The sequence below is a fragment of the Betta splendens genome, chromosome 2 (assembly GCF_900634795.4).
Source record: "Betta splendens chromosome 2, fBetSpl5.4, whole genome shotgun sequence".
Classification (NCBI taxonomy): Eukaryota; Metazoa; Chordata; class Actinopteri; order Anabantiformes; family Osphronemidae; genus Betta; species Betta splendens.
Window position 1 is genome coordinate 12,673,154 of NC_040882.2, and position 19,415 is coordinate 12,692,568.

The window sequence follows — 19,415 nt, forward strand, 5'->3', positions numbered from 1 at the left end:
TAACCACCCTGAAAAAATAAAGTACGTCATTAACATTGATTAAACACAGTTGATTCTGATGTTTTCTGGAATAGATGTTTTTATACATGAACATAAAATAAAGGTTCACTGAGCTGAGAGATAAAATGCACACAGTACGGTCCTGTCTATCATCATCATCATCATTAACATCTTCATCATTATACAGACCTACTGATGGTAGAAGGAGGCATCAGAAGTTCATCAGCACCTGCTGTGTTTGTGTTTCATTGGTCTAACTTTATGCAAATTATTTTGATAACACATTTTAACAAGTAATAACAGAAAGAGGCCCAGAGAGGTGCAATGAAAAGACCGATGCCCAAGATGTACAGCCAGATGCCCATACCTGAAGCACTCGAAACTGCCAAGCAAAGGCTACAAGCCTTGGCCAGCCGCCTAAAGAGATACACCAGAGACAACGAAGCCAGACGAATAAACCGGCTGTTCGCAACACAACCTGCGAAAGTGTACTCTTAATGGCAGGGTAATAACAACAGAGCAGACCCACCAAGGCTGGAAACTGAACAGTACTGGAAGGGTATATGGGAGAGGGAGGCATCACACAACAACGATGCACAGTGGCTGGTGGATCTGAGGGAAGATCACAGCAACCTCCCTGAACAGAATCCAGTGACTATCACAGTGGCAGACATCCAACAAAGAGTCTCAGGTATGAAAAACTGGACAGCACCTGGCCCTGACATGATCCACGCCTACTGGCTAAAGAAGCTCACTGCAATCCATGAGCGCCTGGCAGCACAAATGAACCAGCTGCTAAGGGATGGGACTCACCCTGAATGGCTAACCGAAGGGCGAACGATCCTGATAATAGGGTTCAGCGTAAACATGGTTGATGTGCCAGTAAATTGCCCTGTTGAGAGACAATTTCCACACTGTTGACATTAATAAAGTTTCTCTGCAGTGTGAACGCGTCGGTGTGCCCGTAAACTACTGTTTTGAGAGAACGCTTTTCCACACTGTGCACAAGAAAGAAAGAAAGAAAGAAAGAAAGAAAGAAAAGAAAGAAAGAAAGAAAGAAAGAAAGAAAGAAAGAAAGAAAGAAAGAAGAAAGAAAGACAAGAAGAAAGAAAAAACCTCCTCCTCCCTCCTCCTCCCTCCCTCCCTCCCTCCCTCCCTCCCTCCCTCCCCTCCCTCCCCCTCCCCCCTCCCTCCCTCCCTCCCTCCCTCCCTCCCTTCCTCCTTCCTTCCTTCCTTCCTTCCTTCCTTCCTTCCTTCCTTCCTTCCTTCCTTCCTTCCGTCCTTAGCGTAAGGAAGTCATGCCTTACGGGAAGGTCCAGCAGCCATACTGTGACTCTAACAAAAATCAACAGGTTGTTGAAAGTGGTGTTTATATAACCACAGTTTATTAAGTTTAGAGTCATTTTCTTCTTATTGAGCAGATAAATTACATATTTTTCTAATACTGTCAAAGCACTGTTTGATTTCTTCTCTTCCTACATGTCCTACAAGGACATTTGATTATCTTAGTAAAGCTGGAATTACTAATGACATTATATGTAGTACATTACAAGGTTGTCTAGTAAGCAGGGGAAGGCTGAGAGAACTTCTCCCAGTCTCACTTAATAACACTATTAAAGGAACACAAGCTAAAATTAAACACAAATATAAACGTGTATTCGTGTATTCTCACCGTAAACACAAACAAATGGATGTTTCACTAAGCAGTTATCAAAATGCCATGCTTTGTTAGTCTGAAATAATATGATAAAAAATTTGTCATTTTTGTTTTGGTTCTCCCAATCCAAAAAGTTGATCCCAGCACTATATTTCCACAACCAATAGTAACTACAATAAAGATCAATCCAGAACTGAAGTTGCTACCAGATAGGCTGCTGATGACTTAGTTCATTTTTGTGATGTTTTCAATATTTGCCAGCTCTGTGTATGTGGGTCTGCTTTATTTCGGAGCCTGACAACAGACATATTAACATATTAAAGTGATATTCATGGTAAAGACCTGAGGAGAAGATTAACTACCCTGAAAAAATAAAGGAAGTCATTAACATTGAATAAACACAGTTGATTCTGTTTTCTGTAGTAGATGTTCTTATACATGAACATATTTTGATGTTTACAGGTTAGATCTCACTTAATTTTCAGAAGCCCAGGGTAGTGTAGGAAGAAAAGGGATAATTCGCTGTGGCGACCCCTGATAGGAGAAGCCAATAGAGAAGTAGTTGATCTCAATAAATTTTCACATAGTGTCTGGGAGCAGAACAAGCTGAACCCAGTGACTGTTGAAGATATGCTAGTAATCTTTTATCATTATCATTTGACATTTTTATTTTAGCTTTGAAACGTTTACAACTATGAGAGAATCTAATCTTTTTAACGAAACAAGAGTGAAGAACAACAACATATAGACAATAAAATAATGGTTCACCAATCTGAAAGATAAAATGCACACAGTACATCATCATCATCATCATCATCATGATAGACAGGACCGTACTGACATCATCATCATGATGATCATGATAGACAGGATCGTACTGACATCATCATCATCATCATCATCATCATCATCATCACACCTGCTGGGTTTATATTTCATTGATCTAACTTTTTGCAAATTTTTTTGGAAAGTTCAAACTTTGACATTCAGTGTTGGTGACTCTGTTTCATACACAGCGAATTATTCTAGCCAATAAAAGAGCTGCATTTTAATGATCGGTTCATATTACAGTAATAACAGGAAACTTCCAGTTAAATACTCACTTATCAGTATCAGTAACATGAATTTAAAATGACTAAATATTATAAAATATATAAAATATACAGTTTGCCTCAAAGGGTCATTTTTTTCAGTTTATGTTTGTTTCCATCCTTAAAAAAACAACAATTATTTTTCAAATATTTTCATCCACACAAATTAATAAATACAAAGCACTTAAATGTAAATGTCATTTTGTCCTAGTTGTCAATCAGGCGAGAGTCACGTTTTACCCTGGACAGGTCACCAGTTCATCTCAGGGAAACACACATAGACAAAAAAACAGTCACATCTCTACAGGCAACTTAGGGACTCCAAAAAGTAACAGAAGTACTTGGAGAAAACCCACACAGAGAATATGAAATTGGCACCAAAACAAACTGTCCACTTTAGAGACTGAAGTTAACACAGAGTCATCAATGGTAAAGTAAAGGCACACCTTCAGGTGAATCACCTTATAATAAAAGCAGCAGCAGTGAAGTGTGTGGACAAGGACACCTGGTGGCTACATGAGGTGATGACAGGAGAGACAGCCTGGACTGATTATCTGACCAGTAACTGGTCTCACTGCGGGCAGCACAGTGGTGTGGTCTGTAGCACTGTAGCCACACAGCGAGAAGGTCCTGGGTTCCATTCCCAGGGTGGCCCGGGTGGAGTGGAGTTTGCATGTTCTCCCTGTGGGTTCTCTCACTCTGAACTGCCCGTAGGCGTGAGATAAGCGGTAGAAGATAGATAAGCACAATAATATTAATATCTCACGGCCACCAATATAAAGGCATAAAAACAGAAACACCAACAAGTGTAATGCAGCAGCAGGATATTAATGGTAAAATGATGTAGAACTGTTGGTTTGTCATTACATAAAGCAGAAAAACCGCCACTAGAGGCTTTATCACACCTCAGAAGTGACTTCATTAAAGTAAAAATGTTTATGTAATAACATTTGATAGGAACAGTATCAGCTGCTGCAGTTTGAGTCAAAGTCTTAAGCTCAGCTGACAGACACAGCAAAAATTGTAGGAACACACGCAAAAGATAGTTTTAGTTTACTGGTACCTATAATATTGGTATCTATATCTTATGGCATCTATAATATTAATGTGCTTTGTATATTAGCATATATTAACTCAACATCCATCATGGGTCACATCAGCTCCTTTCTCCTTGTGAAAAACCTTCCCATCAGGATGTTCTCTCCACTTCAGGGTGACTCCACTCACTCCGTTCTCCAACAGTCTGACCTGCAGCTGACAAACAGATGTTGGATGTTTTCGTCTGATCAAACATTCACCATGTTCTGCTGAAGAATAATATGCAGCTTCCTCACAGAACGTTTAGAGACGGTGAAGGTTTACCTGTGTCAGGATGATCGCGCTCACTGTGGGGTTGCTCACGTCGAGGGAGGAGCTCATCCTCAGTTGAAGTACTAGGAAGCAGAGACAGGAACAACCTTAGCTTGGTGTTGGCTCCACGTTGGTATGTTTCATCATTTCAATCTATCTTACAACAAAAGCACGGTTTTCACCTTTCAGGTCTGTTTCAGCCACTTGATCCTCAGAGACCGTGAGACAGATAAATGGTAATTTTCCTCCATCTGGCACAAGTCTCCATCTTTCAGAGTTGTTGAAATTTGTAACGCCATATATGCGTGGTATCCAGACAGGCGGTGCTTGCAGGTTGTCCCAGTACCTGAATGAGGAACTGCTCCCATCGGACCAGAGAGTGAAAGGATACTTGTACAAGCCGGTCCAGGCCTGGCACCCGCTGGGCACGATGCTCAGCACGTCCGAGTACCACGCGCCGTTTTGTGAGTCATTCCAAGATGGGCCCAGTGGTGCCGTTAGGTCCGCGAGGCTCTCTCTGCAGTATGTCCAGGCACTGAACCAGTCCACGGTCTCATTCACAAAAACAAGCTGTGTTCCTGCAGTCGATGGGGGCAAAGGTCAGGCTTTATCTGCGGAATCGCTCAGAAAGGTCAACGCGATGGCCGTGCTGTGTGAACTCACCGTTAGAACAGATAAATGGGTTTTTGACTGACGGGTGTTGGTACCCAAGCCCGTTCTTTGAAAAGCTTCCACAGAAATGATATGCGAATAGCGGGTCCATCATGGATTGGTTCTGCCATTCCATGATGGAGCCGTTAAAGGAGGGAGACCAGAAGTCAGCGTACTCGCAGATCAGACCAATCCAGACGTCAGAGAATTGACCAGCAGATGAAAAAGAGGTCATAAACTGAACTTGCCCAATAGTTTCAAAGGTGACCAGGTCTGCGTTCTTCTGTCTGCAGTAGGTCTGAGCTTGAGCCCAAGTCTTTGAGGAGGTAAAGAGGGTGTACTTACGATGGATGCTGGAGCAGAACACCAGACACCCTGAGAGAAGACCAACAGTTATCACCATCATAAAGTAAACAGGCGAAAGCCGTCAGACGTTTAACTGACCTGATAGGTAGAAAAGTCCCAGTAGGACCCTCATCATTATGCTGCTCCGTGCACCAGAGGACTCACTGATTTCACTTCTGTGTCTGACCAGGTTCATCTGGTTGTCTTTATGCAAAAGGGCCTTGATGGCTTTATGAAAATGTTTTGTGCTACACGAGGTTCAGGTTCAACACGTCTGCCTCACGTCGCTCAAACAAATAAAGACGGCACTACACAAATGCTGCATGATGATAAATGCAAACGCTGTTTATACTGTACTGTGTGATGTTCACGCCAACTTTAGTCACGTGAGAATGCAAAACCTAAAGCTAATACTTCAAGTTTAAAACGTACTGTACACCGAATATACACAAATTATAGAAAAGCATCCAAAAGCAAGAACAATTAAATGAATGTTGAAAGCTTTAATAAGGTATGGTATGCATGGGTTCTTTCTATTTCTGTCCTGTTGCTGTTGTGAGGTGTAATGAGGTGTCCCACTGTGGGACAAATAAAGGCATTTTTATTCTTATTCTTGAGAAACGATCAAAATCTCAGGAGGATCTAAAAATTGTTGCACTTTGTTAATGTTGATATTGCAAATGAGACCCACTGAAAGACCAAAACAAAACACTAATGCATAGTAGAAGCTCTGCATGCGATGGATCGATTTCTCTCCTAATAGACATATCCTGCCTCCCAGTCCTGCACAACAAAATACAAATCATGTGTACGTCAGGTAATTGGGCCAAACACACATTTCTTCTTGCTTTAAATGTGATCAGTTGACTGATTTACCTTTAGGCTATACTATTTTACCTAAATAATTTTACTCTACTGTTGTCAGAAACGTTAGTTAATGACAATGTGTTTCTGTGCATACACCACATTAGGCTGAAGTGTGTCTGCACATTTCTGTTGAGTTGTGTTCCTTGTTGGGACCAACATCAATATTACTTCCGCTGCCTTTTCTCGTTCAGCATCCAAGGAGCATTAACTGCTTTTGGACGCACGAGGGTGGTGCTGCACTTTGACTCACACAGCTAGAGTAGTAGAACTCCCCCGAAGCGCAGATTTGAGCTAAAAGTATCATGTCTACACTCATGCTCATCTTAATGTATCAAATGGACTTGATAGAGGCCCCACAATGCGGATCCATGCACGTGTCCTCTTGGCCCCAGGAAGTTCACCCCGCAGGAGGTAAAGTCGCATCAGTATGAATTTATCCATTCTTGTTTACACTACGGCTGCAACAACGAATCGATGCCATCGACAGTCATAGATTACAGAAATAATCGATAAGGATTTTCCGTTATCGATTCGTCAGGCTGCTCATTATACGGCGCAGCGTGACGGCAAAATGACGCAGCCCCTGGGGAAATAGGGGGAAAAAAACCACATCAACCAGCAGCACGAGAAAGGTTGCGACCTATTTTATATCTAAACTTTATATATTAAACAAAGAGAACGTCCTGAAAGCTATGCAAAGCTCGGCTTGTAAATGCTACAGAGATATACAAGCACGTAAGAAGAAAACCCTAACAGATGTAGCAGCAGTAACACACGCAGTGTATCCGTCCCGCGAAGACGCTTCATTAAATGCTGCCGTGTAAAAAGTTAGTTTGTGACTTATTTGTTCCACATTGGGAGCGTCAGCTGGCCGCGCAATCGCTACAGCGGCGTCACCATAGACCATGTAAAAGCAGCATTAACATATGACGACGTGTTTTTAGTTGTTGTCACCGTTGATGTCAAGTTGTCCCTCTGGGGTCTTTCATCAAATCATGACCTTCTTCAGCCCAGCTGCACAAACGCAACTGGACAAATGTCCATTTTCTGAGCACTGCTGTCACTTCATCACGGAGGAGATGCCCAACATGTTTCCCATCACGGCATTGATAAATCCCAGTGACAGCTGTTTGACAGAAGGTTTATTTATTTATGTACAGGCATGTGTGTCGCCAAGGAGGAGACCGTCTGAGATACACAACAGAGTAGAAAATCAATAAGGTGCAAAAACAAATACTGATGTTGCATGAATCCCTTCACCCACACAAGGCCGAGCTAAGTACAGCAGGTTCACATTTACCGACATCAGGCATCCTGCAGAGAATCGAGTCAAAGTAAATACTTGGATTAATCGTCTGAAAGCAGCAAGGAAATAAAAGATATTTACAAGACTGCTCGTGCTTTTCCTGACTTTAGCAACACTGCTGCTTCTGTCAGTTAAAGCACCTCAGCAGTGTGTGTATGGCAGCAAAGTGTACATGTTAAAAAAGCATCACACATATGTAGACGTCAGGGTGTTGGGTGCATGTGTGTGTCAAATGTGGAAATGGAAGTCACAGTCTTTAGCAGAACACACAGCAATGGAAATTACAGCAAGTGTCTTTGTTTTGGTCAGTGTATTGTTGATGTTTACAATGTGCCGTGGAGACATTTGAGGACACACACACACACACACACACACACACACACACACACACACACACACACACACACACACACACACACACACACACACAGTTTGATCTACAGTAAAAACAGCAACAGGATCAGATGAGTGTGTTCTGACGACAGAGGCCAAAACACTCACTGAGTCGTGGTGCAGAGTGTTGACAGTCTTCCAATACGCTGGTTGGAGGCAGAGGACGCTGCAAAGTGGTGAACTGCTCAGCATTTACAAAGACATCTGAATAAAAACAGTTTCATAGTTGTTTCATTTATAATAGCTGTACCAAAAAGTTGTTTTGTAATTGTATCCCCATGACGACACACTATCTGCTTTACCACGGTTGAACAAACTGTGTGAACTTTGTAGGAAACAATTCTTATTTATAGACACAAACTTTGGGGAAAATGTTTGGGCACTTGGTTACTCAACTGTTCCATTACTTTGTGCATTTCTTCATTCAAACATTTACAGTTTTCACTTGGGATCTGCTGTGAACTGTCAACATGGAGCTGCTGCTGCAAGTGATTAAATCACCAATGGACTGAAAAATGCAAAACCTGTTTGGGTGGCCATTTTTTTTGGTCTGTTCTTACTATGAATGAATGCCCTGTTGGTGTCAGGATCAGAGGCATTGTGGTAGATCACAACAGCTGGCCAAAGCAAAAGGTGGAAAACCGATGTGAAGCTAAAAGTGAGGCCCACGGGGCTCCACCAACAATTTCAACTGAACTCTCACGTTAAAGTCGACAGTTTGCAGTGTGATCACGTCGTGGCCTTTTGCATTTCATTTGCACAAGCAAAATTCTGAAACTGGTTTTAGGTCCTGAATGTAACTCCTGATGGGTTGGTAGGAAACAGTCAGTATGATGCCATTCAATAAAACACACTGTTTCTGTCTTTAGATCGTCATCCCACAGCCACACACCTCTGTGTGCGACTTTTAACAATGCACTTTGTTGATGCAGACGCCGTGAATGAGAACCATCAGTGGTGAAGGAAATGGGATCATGTGCATAAATTCTACAAAAACCTTTAAATATATCAACATAAATACACAAAGGGAAGTTACTATTTTCTTTTTTAACATTTACAAATAAATACTCGTTCTTGACCTTTGACTTTTTTAACCCAAACTGCTGAAACAGATTTGGAGAGTAAAAAATATGTGGTTGCTTTAAAAAAAAAACAAAAAAGCAGCGACAACACACTTAGCACTTAGCTCAACAATATAAAAGTTTAAAAGGGTGCGATGTCTGTATGTTGTGGTAATAAAGTTTACTAAAAGCCACACACTTGCCATGGTTGCATGCTTTGCCGTGTCCACTGCTCTGACTGTATGAACAGTTTAATAAATATTTACACTATTCCAAAAAAATAAAAATAAAATTAAAAAAAAGGGGAACATAAAGATGTCTGATGTGAGGGGGCTGAGCAGGCTTATGTGCCGTTCTTCTGCTCCCACTCCTGTAAAACAAACACAGAAACACACTCAGATCATATGCAGGTATAATTAATCATTAATAATTACTTAATACGCATATTTGATCAAAGACAAGGTGATGATGGAGACCTTGGCCTTCTTCAGGACGTGACCCCGTACTGGTGAGGCCTTCTGTCCGCTCTGTTGTCGTCGGAGGAGTGAAGCGCTGTTTACTGGCAGGGAGCAGGACTCTGTGTCGCTGGTGTCACAGCTGGAGAAGGGAGACGACTGGTGGATCCGTCGCAATGTTGCCGGAGACTGAGTGCACAAACACACAGGAAAACCTATTAATCACTCATGATGGTGTACAGTCGTTGGCGATTTCTGATAATGTGTTTATCGTCTGGTTTTTGGTTTCACGTGGAAAACAAGGAGAGAACAATCATTGATAGTTTTGGATCACCTCAACTTAGAAACTTTTCAATTCCAAACGTCTGTGGAGTGAAATGAAGCAGCACAAATAAACCACAACAGCTCTAAACTCTGACCTGTAGAGTGGAGGAGCCAGCTTTGGGTTCGATGGTGAGGCCCAGGGTGACTCCACCGCTCAGGGCCTTCTTCAGACTCTCCTTGACTTCGGTCAGCTCCAGCTCCAGGTTGACCCTCTCCTCCTCCTTCTGCCTGCAGTCGTCCTCTACCTTCTTGAGGCGATCCGACAGGGAAGCATGGGATCGTTTTCCTATTGGGGGATGATGTTGAGTAGTTGGAGAGTCGCACCTTAATTTTTATGCATAACTCTACTAACATGCTGGGAAAAGCTTCATTCTCTTACCAGTAGCGGCCTCCACAGCCGTGCGCAGGTCTCTTCTCTCCTTCTTCAGCTGGGTCAAATGGTTCCGTATATCTTGCTTCTTCTTCATCAGCTCATCCTCTTTGGCCTGAAGTCGCTTGGCATCAGCCTCCACACGGTTCTTCCCATACTTGCATTGGTCGCCATCTACTCAACAGAAAAACAATATAGAAGTTAAGTTGGTCAAAGTTCCTTCCTGTTCTGTTTGGCATCAATGCTCTCTGCACTTGGAGGAAGTAAACTAAAATGAAACCCTCCATGACACCGGCACCAGATCAACAAGCTGAACCTCGTCAGTCAGTGCCGAGACTTTGAGAGAACACCATATGCAACTTAACTTACACAACATACGGTATTGGATGCTGGAAAAATCGTGTGGCACACTCTAAACCCAACTTGACACATATTTGGAATTTCCATTCCGACACTTGGAGGAAAGTCAAGCTACACAAGCAGTTATAACTTTCCACGTTCACACATTAGGCAAAAAATACTTTTCTGGACCACAAGAATTAACACGGCCACATTTCACCGTCTTCCAATAAACTGGGCCTCGCTTCTGTTATCAAGGCTGTTAAAGCGTTACCCCAACGTTGGCAGGAGGCTAAAGTCTGGGCCCCATACGTCATATGGATCGTCTCAAGGGGAGGATTGGTTTCAGGGTTTCAAGTTATTTACTCCCCTCTACTTAAACCAAGTGTAATTTGGACATCCTGCATTTTCCAAATTGCTGTGTAGCAGAGTTTGTCTAGAAATCAGTGGTCGTGAGGCTGAGACTGGGGAGCCAGACACTCCGTCTGCCGCTCACTGACAGCTAAACTACAGAGTAGAGAGACCATTGTAGTTTGTTGCTGCTTACTGGAGTTGTTGCGTTTTAAGGATACTGTCCCATTCGTAGCACTGAATCCATTCTTCTTGGACTGGTTCTTTGGTTCTGCCTTCTGTTTTGAAGCCACCCCATTGGTTGCAGTTCCCTTCTTTCCCTTCAGCTGATTGGGCAAAAACAGAGGGACAATGTTTAAATAACTTGTATAAATACATCTCTGTACTTTTGGACCTGTCACTTTGGTGTAGATCTATCCAGTGTATCTGAGGGACTTTGAATTTGTATTTTTGAGTGAAACAGCGTTTGTTCCATTGTGTTGCAGATAATGGTGTCAGCGACAACTGGGAGACCTAGACCATAACTTAAATGTCAGTTCTAAAAAGCTGTATAGAGCTGAGGGCAACTAAACTGTTTGGTGATAATTCTCTGTGGGTCTATTACAAGCTCCACCTTTCACGTCATGCAGTACCATTTAATTCATAATTTACATTTACAAATATTGACTAGTGAAATTTAACATTTAATTTTGCAACTTCAAGGCCTACGTTATAACAATGCTATAACACATTCATACAGTATGCATAGGTCTTAAACATTCTTCTAATGATACATGTATCCAGACAACGAGGCAACAGGTTGATATAAACAACTTAAAGCACATTCCCTAACATCTGACATCTCAGTCCTGCTGTGCTATCTCTGTTTTACACCTTGTTGGATAATACCTACTTCGTACACTACTGTGGCACTTTGTGGTTGTGAAGGCGATGTTAACACCCTTCGGCCACGGCCACACACAGCAAACACATCAAAAGGGTGGTGGGGAGGAGGTGGAGCTCCACACAACACTATGTGGTGACTTATGTGGCCGTGGAGTGTGTGGAGGCAGAGTGGCACTTAGCATAGGAACTGTAAAATTATACTGCACACACAGCTGATGTTCACTATAAAGCAGGGGAAGGAAGTGCATTATGTGGGGCAACCACAGGGAAATGCACAAACAGCCCACAGTACACAGTATAGCTATAAAGCTATAATCATCAGTTCATGTCCTACACTCAGAACACAGAGATCAATGCTAAATATTTCCAACATCAGGACAAAGTCATGACTTTAGGCCTGGTCATGATTATAATCAAATCATCATTATTAACTACATGGGGACCATGGTCCAAAACTGATGAGAAACAGAGGTGGGCGTGGGGGTGACAGCTTATCAATGAGACAAAACTCTGATCCGTAATGAAATGTGGCTCTGTCTTCATTAGGTGAAATAATGATTAATAAACATATATTTTATGTTAACACAGAATCAGATGCAAGTGAATAATGTAAGAAGCCCTGCACTAACATGGTTGCGGCTGACACTGTGTGAAGTTTTACAGTGTAGTATGTGTGGCTGTAAGTAAGTTAAGTGTAAATAAACAGAGACAAGCATGAAGCTCTGTAGGAATAAGATGTGACTGGGAATAATTACTGGGTAGACGTGTCATCTTCTCAAAGGTGTAACAATATCAGCTGCTATTACATATTACCAAAAGTTGACATCCAGATGTTGTGTCACTTTACAGCAGAACAGGATCAAAAATGTAGGCATCCTTCTGGGCAAAATACTTTAATAAGACTAAAATATATTTTTAGTTTTAGCAAATGATGTTCATGCACAAGATATCTATTTGTAATGATGACTTTGAAAATTAGGTTATTAAACATAAAGCCTCGATGCAATCCACACATAAGTTAAAATGTAATTTTAATCATATTTCCCTGCTTTAAAGCACACAGAGTAGTTTTGGTGCTAGTGAAATAAGTAAATTTCTCTCACACAACGACAAAGGCAGGAATGAAACAGGATGTGTTAGTGTAAAGTCATGTTAGTCACCTGAGCAGAGGGTTTAGTTTCAGAGGCAGCAGTGAGAAACTTGGAAGAGATTTTAGAAACAGGAGTTTTGTAGTGACTGGCAGAGGAAGAGGAAGAGGAAGGCTTGGGAGGATAGCGCTTGGCCACTTTAGGCGAGGGCATGTTTTCATAAAGGTCATCATTCTCATAGTGCACCTCCTGAACCTCTGCCAGCTGGCGCCGCCCTGTGTTGGGACAGGAGTACTGCACATCTGGGTCCTTGGGTTAGATCAGGCAAGCATGCAAGCACAGAGAGTGGACACAATATACAACAGGAACAATATACGGAGAAAAGCAGAGAAGAGACGAGACAGCAACATAAGTTAGTGACGCTGCAAAACTTGTTACTGCTATGACAAGCGTAGATAGGGAACCATTAGCACCATTAGCACAAAGCAGAGTTTAGCGTGAAGAGATACAGTATATCCAAATACTACGGTGTTTACTGGCTTGTATGCCACCAGCGACATGTGTCCTCACCATTCCATTAATGGGAACATCGTCATAGTGCAGAGCCATTCCAGTGGGACAGGCGTAGCCATTGACTGGGTTGTCCAAGTATGGGTTAGGAGAGACTGCACGCTTACTGGTGAAACTGCGAGAAAACACAGACAGATTAAACAGTTTAAATGTCTTCAGCTGGTAGTGCTATTACTTATTGTAGGCAATTAGGTAAAGATCAGGGGGCATGATAGAATAAAAAAAGCCTAAAAGGATAAGGCTCTGTAAATCTATAATAATTGGAATAACACATGGCTAACAACCCAACAAGTTGGAAACAAACACACAAAAGAGGTATGTTAATCACCAGAAGGACTGCTTGGCCAGCTGGATGACATTGGCGGTGGTCTCGACGTCGATGTAGTCGTAGTGTAGGGTGGCTGGGTCCGTGGTGGAGCCAGTTTCAGCCAATAAAACCCCCAACCAGCGACCCATCTCTCCAGAGGAGGACGCCTGGGAAAATAAAGACTTTTATTCAGTGTACATGATGTTAAATTTTAATATTTGCAGGCGACAGAATGGCTGCATGAAAGAGGCCCATTACTGGTTCCAAGCAATGACATAAAACTACAGCACTTAGGACAATTTTTCTCTTCTTCCATTAATATAATTATTGAAATCTGGAGCATTTGCGGTTTATTGTATGAGCAAAACACATGTTTGCATTCATCAAAGGCTTAGTAATGATATGGTTTCACCAGGAAAAGAAATGGAAGCAAATGTTTAGCTTGAGATGGCGTGCAGAGGAAATGTAATCAAAGCAAACACAAATGGAGGAAGATCACACACGGCAACAACATCTAATACACAGACAAGCCGGTGGGTGGAGAAGCTTCCCCACAGAGAGGAACAGGAAAGAGGAGGAGAAGGAGGAGGAGAAAATGACACTGTGGCTGTGTTTCAGAGGGACAAAGGATTTGACAAATTCACAAGGTAACAGCACTCCTCATACTGAAACCTCACCTCCAGTACAGCCACTTCTTGACCGTTACGAAGCAGCCGGAAGGCGAACGGGTGTTTGTGGTCGAGCCCCGGGCTGACCTCGCATCCTCGGAGCGGGAGAGAGGCGATATGGCTCTTCAGGTCGTCCCGGTCTTTATGGAGGAGCAGCTGGTTGTCTCTCAGGCGGCACCAGCGCTCACGCCAGCGATTATTGGACAGCACATTCAGATAACCTGTCAATACACACATCATCGTCATCATCATCATCGTTTTGGAGATTCTGACCCAGTGATGTACTTGGATTGAGCTACTGGCAATTTAAGACTTTTCTGTTAAGCATCTGAGACATGACTAAGATATTAGATGATAATAACTCTATTGTCTCCATCTTACCACATGTGGGTACGTCTTCTTCTGCTGATGATGTCTGCTCATCGGTCGAGGGCTTCTTTTTTCCCAGCCCTATGATTTTAGTGATCTTCTTTCCAGCTCCTTTCCCCACAGTCCCAGTCTTCTGCTCCGACTTTGAGTTCTTCTTTCCTTTTCCTGAGCCACAGATGGGGGTAAATAAAAGAGCACTTTGTAAGAACACTGTGTAACACACAATTAATGCTCTCTACCGTCATTATCTAAACACAGGAAACGAGGAAGAAGCATGTCCATTTACATTGTTTCAGTTTTGTTTGAATGCTTCTACAATACTGTAGAAAAGAGCAGGGAAAGGGGAATGTTAGACTCTGCTGTAAACAAATTCTAGAGTTGCTTTGGGTTAAATCAGACCAATGTGGGTTTTAAAGCCCTTTGTTGGTAAACTAGGTTCAATCTGAAACTGGTCTTAATGCAGTGGTTTGACTTGGCCTAGATTCTTTCCAAACAGAAAGATGCAGAGAGGAGTGACGATGCACATTCTGTTGTGAGGTCAGGAGAGTCTCATCAGAGTCCCTACAGCTGTTCCAATACACAGCTTTTGCTCGGCCTTGCGGCAGCGACACCGTGCTCTGCAAGGTATTGAAGAGTGTGTGTGTGAGAGTCAATTGAAGTCAAAGAAAAAATAGTAAGTAGTGACTGGAAATTATACTGTGACATAACACATAACCACAAGAAAAAAAGACGCCACGCATCGATGAGAAGAACTGGAGGAGGAAAATATAAAGCATTCCACTTTACTGATGTCATCGCGGTGAGACACCAAGTGCCCAGAGTGATTCTAGACGCTGACGTGCACACACTCTCATATACTGTAGTATCATTTCTTATGTATTTGCATACATTACTGTACAATCTTAGCTTTGCTCATGTACTGTAGTATGAATGTAAAGCTTCAACTCATATGCAGCTGAATTCCTTTTTGAGTTCATATGCTTCTGTTTTAACATTTCTCAGTGCTGGCTCGCTCCACCTTGATATAGTGTGACTACTACCAGGGCCAACTGCTTCATTAAATTAATGCCGTCTGCACTCAATTTCAGTCCCCGTAATTCGAAAAGTATACAAACACACGTCACACACCACGCAGGCCTGAGGTAGAAAGCAGACATGCAGATGTGAAAGTAATTTCTTCTTTCTTTAAAAGATCAATTATATTATTTTTCCTGACAGGGGAAGATGAGGAGGAAAACTCTGATCAAGTCAATTTAATTCCAGTAAATCAGCATTTTTTTTGTTACCAGCCATGGAAAGAATCTGGATTAACTGAAAAGAGAGTTTAAGGGGTGAATGAGAGAATAAAGTATGGAGTATGGAGAAATAATACTAGGCGAGATAATTACATTTATTCCACAGATGTAAGTCTTCTGTTTACTAGATGACGATAAAAGGTAAAAGCAACTTGAACTTGCACGCTGCGGTGCTGCAGCATGCTGTTCAAAGTGTCTGCTCTAGTTTGAGATATGCTATGCTGGTAGTAAGGAATTTTCTGCACAAAATGTAAGTTTCATAATTTTTGTTTTGAGTTTATATTCTCAGCTAAGCTAACTTTGCAAAAGAGTGTTTAAAAGAGCTTAAAAAATAAAGTCTGTGGACACACATTGGCTGTGGACAGTGCATCCCAAAAACTAAAAATGTATAATGATGTGACACTTTGCCACAGATGACTGCTGAGCTAACAAAACATCTGTTAATGTGAACGATGCATTGTTATATATGCATACATAAGCGGAGGCATGTAATATTGCATTGAGATGCGCGACTCATGGTTTCCCAGCCATGACATTAAAACCTATCTTACTCAACCAAGTCCATGAATCACACTTGGTGCTGAATCCATAAAAACCTAACTGGATTAAAGTTTTGAAATTAACTGCTGGTAAGAAATCAGTTTCAGACAGAACGTTTAAAAGTGAACCATTCTTAATGAGGAGATAAAAATCACAGCATTAAACGTCAGTTTTTCGTTAACATGACAAATAACACAGCTGACGTAAAATTAAGTTTCTCTCCCATTGGAATTTTGCCTGCTGAGCAAACAAACAGTAAATAACTAGAACCCATTTTAGTCATAGCGCTTTGTTTTAACTTGAAGTTCAGCAGAGGACTCATCTCTGTAAAAATGCTTCATGGCATATTATTAAAGCCTGAACTTTACAGAGCTCAGATTGTCCTCTGAATTATGAGAAAGATTAACAATATTTCATTATTTAAAACTGGGTCTAAAGCTTAATAAAATACAAATACTGATAATATCTTACTCCTCATTTTACTCAACTTACAACATATTGTTGTATTTTGCATGTGTGCAATAATTAATGAGACTGAATGAAGACAGTGTTTTATGATGGGGATTCACTCTATAAACATTTAACCATTTGCAGATGCCGACACGCCACACAAACCTAGAAATTTCTGGAGCTTTCAGCTGCTCTTCATCAGGTCATACAGTTTGTTCAGTTGTCATGGAGATGAATCTGTTGACATGGCACCTCAGGATCTGTTATGATTTTATCCAAAGCACTATTATTTGCTAATAAGGTCCATGTGATGTGGTTCTGCAATGGTCCACTGCCAATCCTGGACCAACAGGGACATGCTGTGTATTAACAGAAGATCAACAAGGTTTGGTGTGGGCTCGTGAAAAAAAAAAAGTGTCAGATGAATTTTCAGAATGGTTACACCTCTAGGTTTGACTGGGGCCATACCATATGAGGAGCACAGGTTTCTGATAGTTCTATAATGAACGGTTGTTTGCAGCAGCTGCGAGGAACATCTGTTTGTTCCAGTTCAACCGAAGGGCATCTTTTCCTAGACACTACAAAGGAATCTTTCAGGAAAGTAATTTGTGTTTATGAGCTGTATGTGAATACAAAAGAACAAACTTCTCGTTAGCTGGTGCGGACGCTCACCTTGATCCTTGCACTCACTGTGTCCGTTCTCATGGGGCGCCTCACCGTCTGAGCTTGGTCTGTCGCATGAGGCCTTCTGAAAACAAGCAGGCCAAACACATAGCACAAAAAGTTTCAGAATAAACTAAATGCATTCATGCACAGTGAGACTAAAAGACACTGTAGTAAAAGCATCTGTAGCCTGTTATAGCAGAAATATAAGACTGCGCCTGATTTACTACCAAGTGAGATTGTGCCTGATGCCTAAAAACAAGTCTTGCTAAACTAAAATCAAGCCAGGAATATTAGGTCCATGTTGTTGTGAGGTTGTAGAGGTAACAACACTCTAGTTCACAGGTTGCATAACAGCACACAATTTAAGCATTAAAAGTCTGCTTTTTTGAAATCCTCTTCAACCACTTAATTAATCTTTTAGCTTCTCAAGACTTCGAGAGTTAAGTTTTACTTCATTGCATTTAAACTACACTTAACTCACCAGGCAACTGATCCATCTTTATTTTATAGGGAGGGATCATTCTTACCAATTCTCCTCAGTGATTCTTGTTTTTTAAAATCACCTTCCAGGTCATTGTTTTTGTTTTATGGTCTACAACATCCTGCAACTGTTTTAGTCTCCGTGTCATTATCAATTTGTTACCAAAAGCTGCAGGCAGCCGTTTAAACTCACAGGACATGACCTACTGTATCAAGTACCTGGTGAACGCAGTGGGACAATTAGCAGCTATGTAAAGAGCAATTTCTTTTCTCTGGAGTTACTGGAGCTCTAGATACCACCTTGCATCTTACTGTAGCTTACCTTTTCCAGTTCAGGTTTGTGTATTGGGGACCCAGATCCAGTTCCATCCATGTCTACACACCCGTTAACACACACCTCTCTCATCACCTGGAGGCATTGAAACATATAACATTAGCTTACAAGTGTTCTGGTATATCCACACTTGCAGATCACTACTTAGGGAGTTTAATCTATACAGTACGTGTGTGCCTATCAGGGATAGTGGAATGTTAGGTCGCAACTGTGATCATTCCACATGGGCGGATTCTGAAAGTATTTCCTCATACCATTGCCACACAATTAAGCCTAGAAAGCATGCCTGGGGTAATGTGGGCCACATGTACAGTGAACTCCCTCCTCTCACATCCCACCATGCTACTGAATGGCAGCCAAATAATCACAAGGCAGAACAGCCCATACTGAAGAGAAACTACAGGAGGTGGAAAGCGTGCATGCCTATGTGGCAGGAGGTGTCTGCTACACACATTAGACACCACAGGGTTTTACTACATCCATGGAATCCTTATGCAATAAAAGGTCCAGTAGGGGTGAATGAGATCTGCAGGGCTCTGGATGGGGCGCCAGTGTGCATTACAGTGACCTCATAGGACTTTAGACCTGGCAAACCACTGTCAGATCTGGCAGGCAGAGGCATGTGGCGGTGACAGGGGTGTGTAGAGATGAGTGGTGGGCAGCGGGAAATAAGATTTGAGATTAACTACTTTATGTGCACGTCAGCTAATGCACTCTTTAAGAGTCACATATTACCCGCAAGGATTCTGAACCATCTCAGCTCATCAGTTTTGGCTTGGCGAGAACATAACTGGGCTTCGCTGGGGAAATGACAGACTGTGGCTCCATGGGTTTGGCTCATAAAGTGTCTCGGGGGCAAGAGAGTAGGACAGACTGCAACATCATGTCTACCCCTGGAGAGCTGTTTTGCCAGACTGGACTACTATGCATGATGATAGAGAGCTAGTCAAACTGGAGGAGGTGACTGCTGTGTGATGAAATACCAATTCAGACAAAAGTTGCTGCTGCATGATCCAGGCTGCACATTTAACCTTTCCCATTCTATTATTTGATTATTGTAACTATTTCAATTTTAGACCCCGAACACCAAATAATTAAGCAATTAAGCAACATTAAGGCCTTTTTCTTAAGAACATATAAAAGCTGGTTTTGTTTGAGGACATTTTCCATAAAAATGACCATAACACATTCTCCATGCTCTGT

The 19,415-nt window shown here is 41.9% G+C and overlaps 3 protein-coding genes across 7 annotated transcripts in view; 1 reads left to right on the forward strand and 2 right to left on the reverse strand.

The window, feature by feature from the left end:
- Positions 1-19,415, forward strand: part of LOC129603091 (uncharacterized) — a 506,300-nt gene that overhangs the window by 269,066 nt on the left and 217,819 nt on the right. The gene's annotated exons all lie outside the window — the stretch shown is intronic.
- On the reverse strand, positions 2,545-6,965 carry LOC114851025 (uncharacterized). Its single transcript, XM_041069848.2, has 5 exons — positions 5,194-6,965; positions 4,762-5,124; positions 4,281-4,676; positions 4,111-4,181; positions 2,545-4,002 (listed from the first exon to the last, which is right to left on the reverse strand). The coding sequence occupies exons 1-5, from the start codon at positions 5,288-5,290 to the stop codon at positions 3,883-3,885; spliced, it is 1,047 nt and encodes a 348-aa protein (XP_040925782.1). The 5' UTR covers positions 5,291-6,965; the 3' UTR covers positions 2,545-3,882.
- afap1 (actin filament associated protein 1) overlaps positions 7,091-19,415 on the reverse strand; it is a 55,626-nt gene continuing 43,301 nt past the window's right edge. For 4 of the 5 annotated variants that reach the window (XM_029142518.1, XM_029142517.3, XM_055502711.1 and 1 more), the window contains exons 7-18: positions 18,201-18,287; positions 17,405-17,480; positions 14,460-14,612; positions 14,088-14,299; positions 13,432-13,577; positions 13,104-13,218; positions 12,606-12,842; positions 10,757-10,886; positions 9,880-10,044; positions 9,596-9,786; positions 9,198-9,365; positions 7,091-9,091 (exon numbers count right to left, since the gene is read on the reverse strand). In XM_029142518.1, coding sequence (XP_028998351.1) covers positions 9,065-9,091; positions 9,198-9,365; positions 9,596-9,786; positions 9,880-10,044; positions 10,757-10,886; positions 12,606-12,842; positions 13,104-13,218; positions 13,432-13,577; positions 14,088-14,299; positions 14,460-14,612; positions 17,405-17,480; positions 18,201-18,287 — 1,707 coding nt within the window. In that variant the 3' untranslated portion in view covers positions 7,091-9,064. The remainder of the gene's footprint in view (positions 9,092-9,197; positions 9,366-9,595; positions 9,787-9,879; positions 10,045-10,756; positions 10,887-12,605; positions 12,843-13,103; positions 13,219-13,431; positions 13,578-14,087; positions 14,300-14,459; positions 14,613-17,404; positions 17,481-18,200; positions 18,288-19,415) is intronic. The other variant, XM_029142520.3, reaches the window with a different exon arrangement.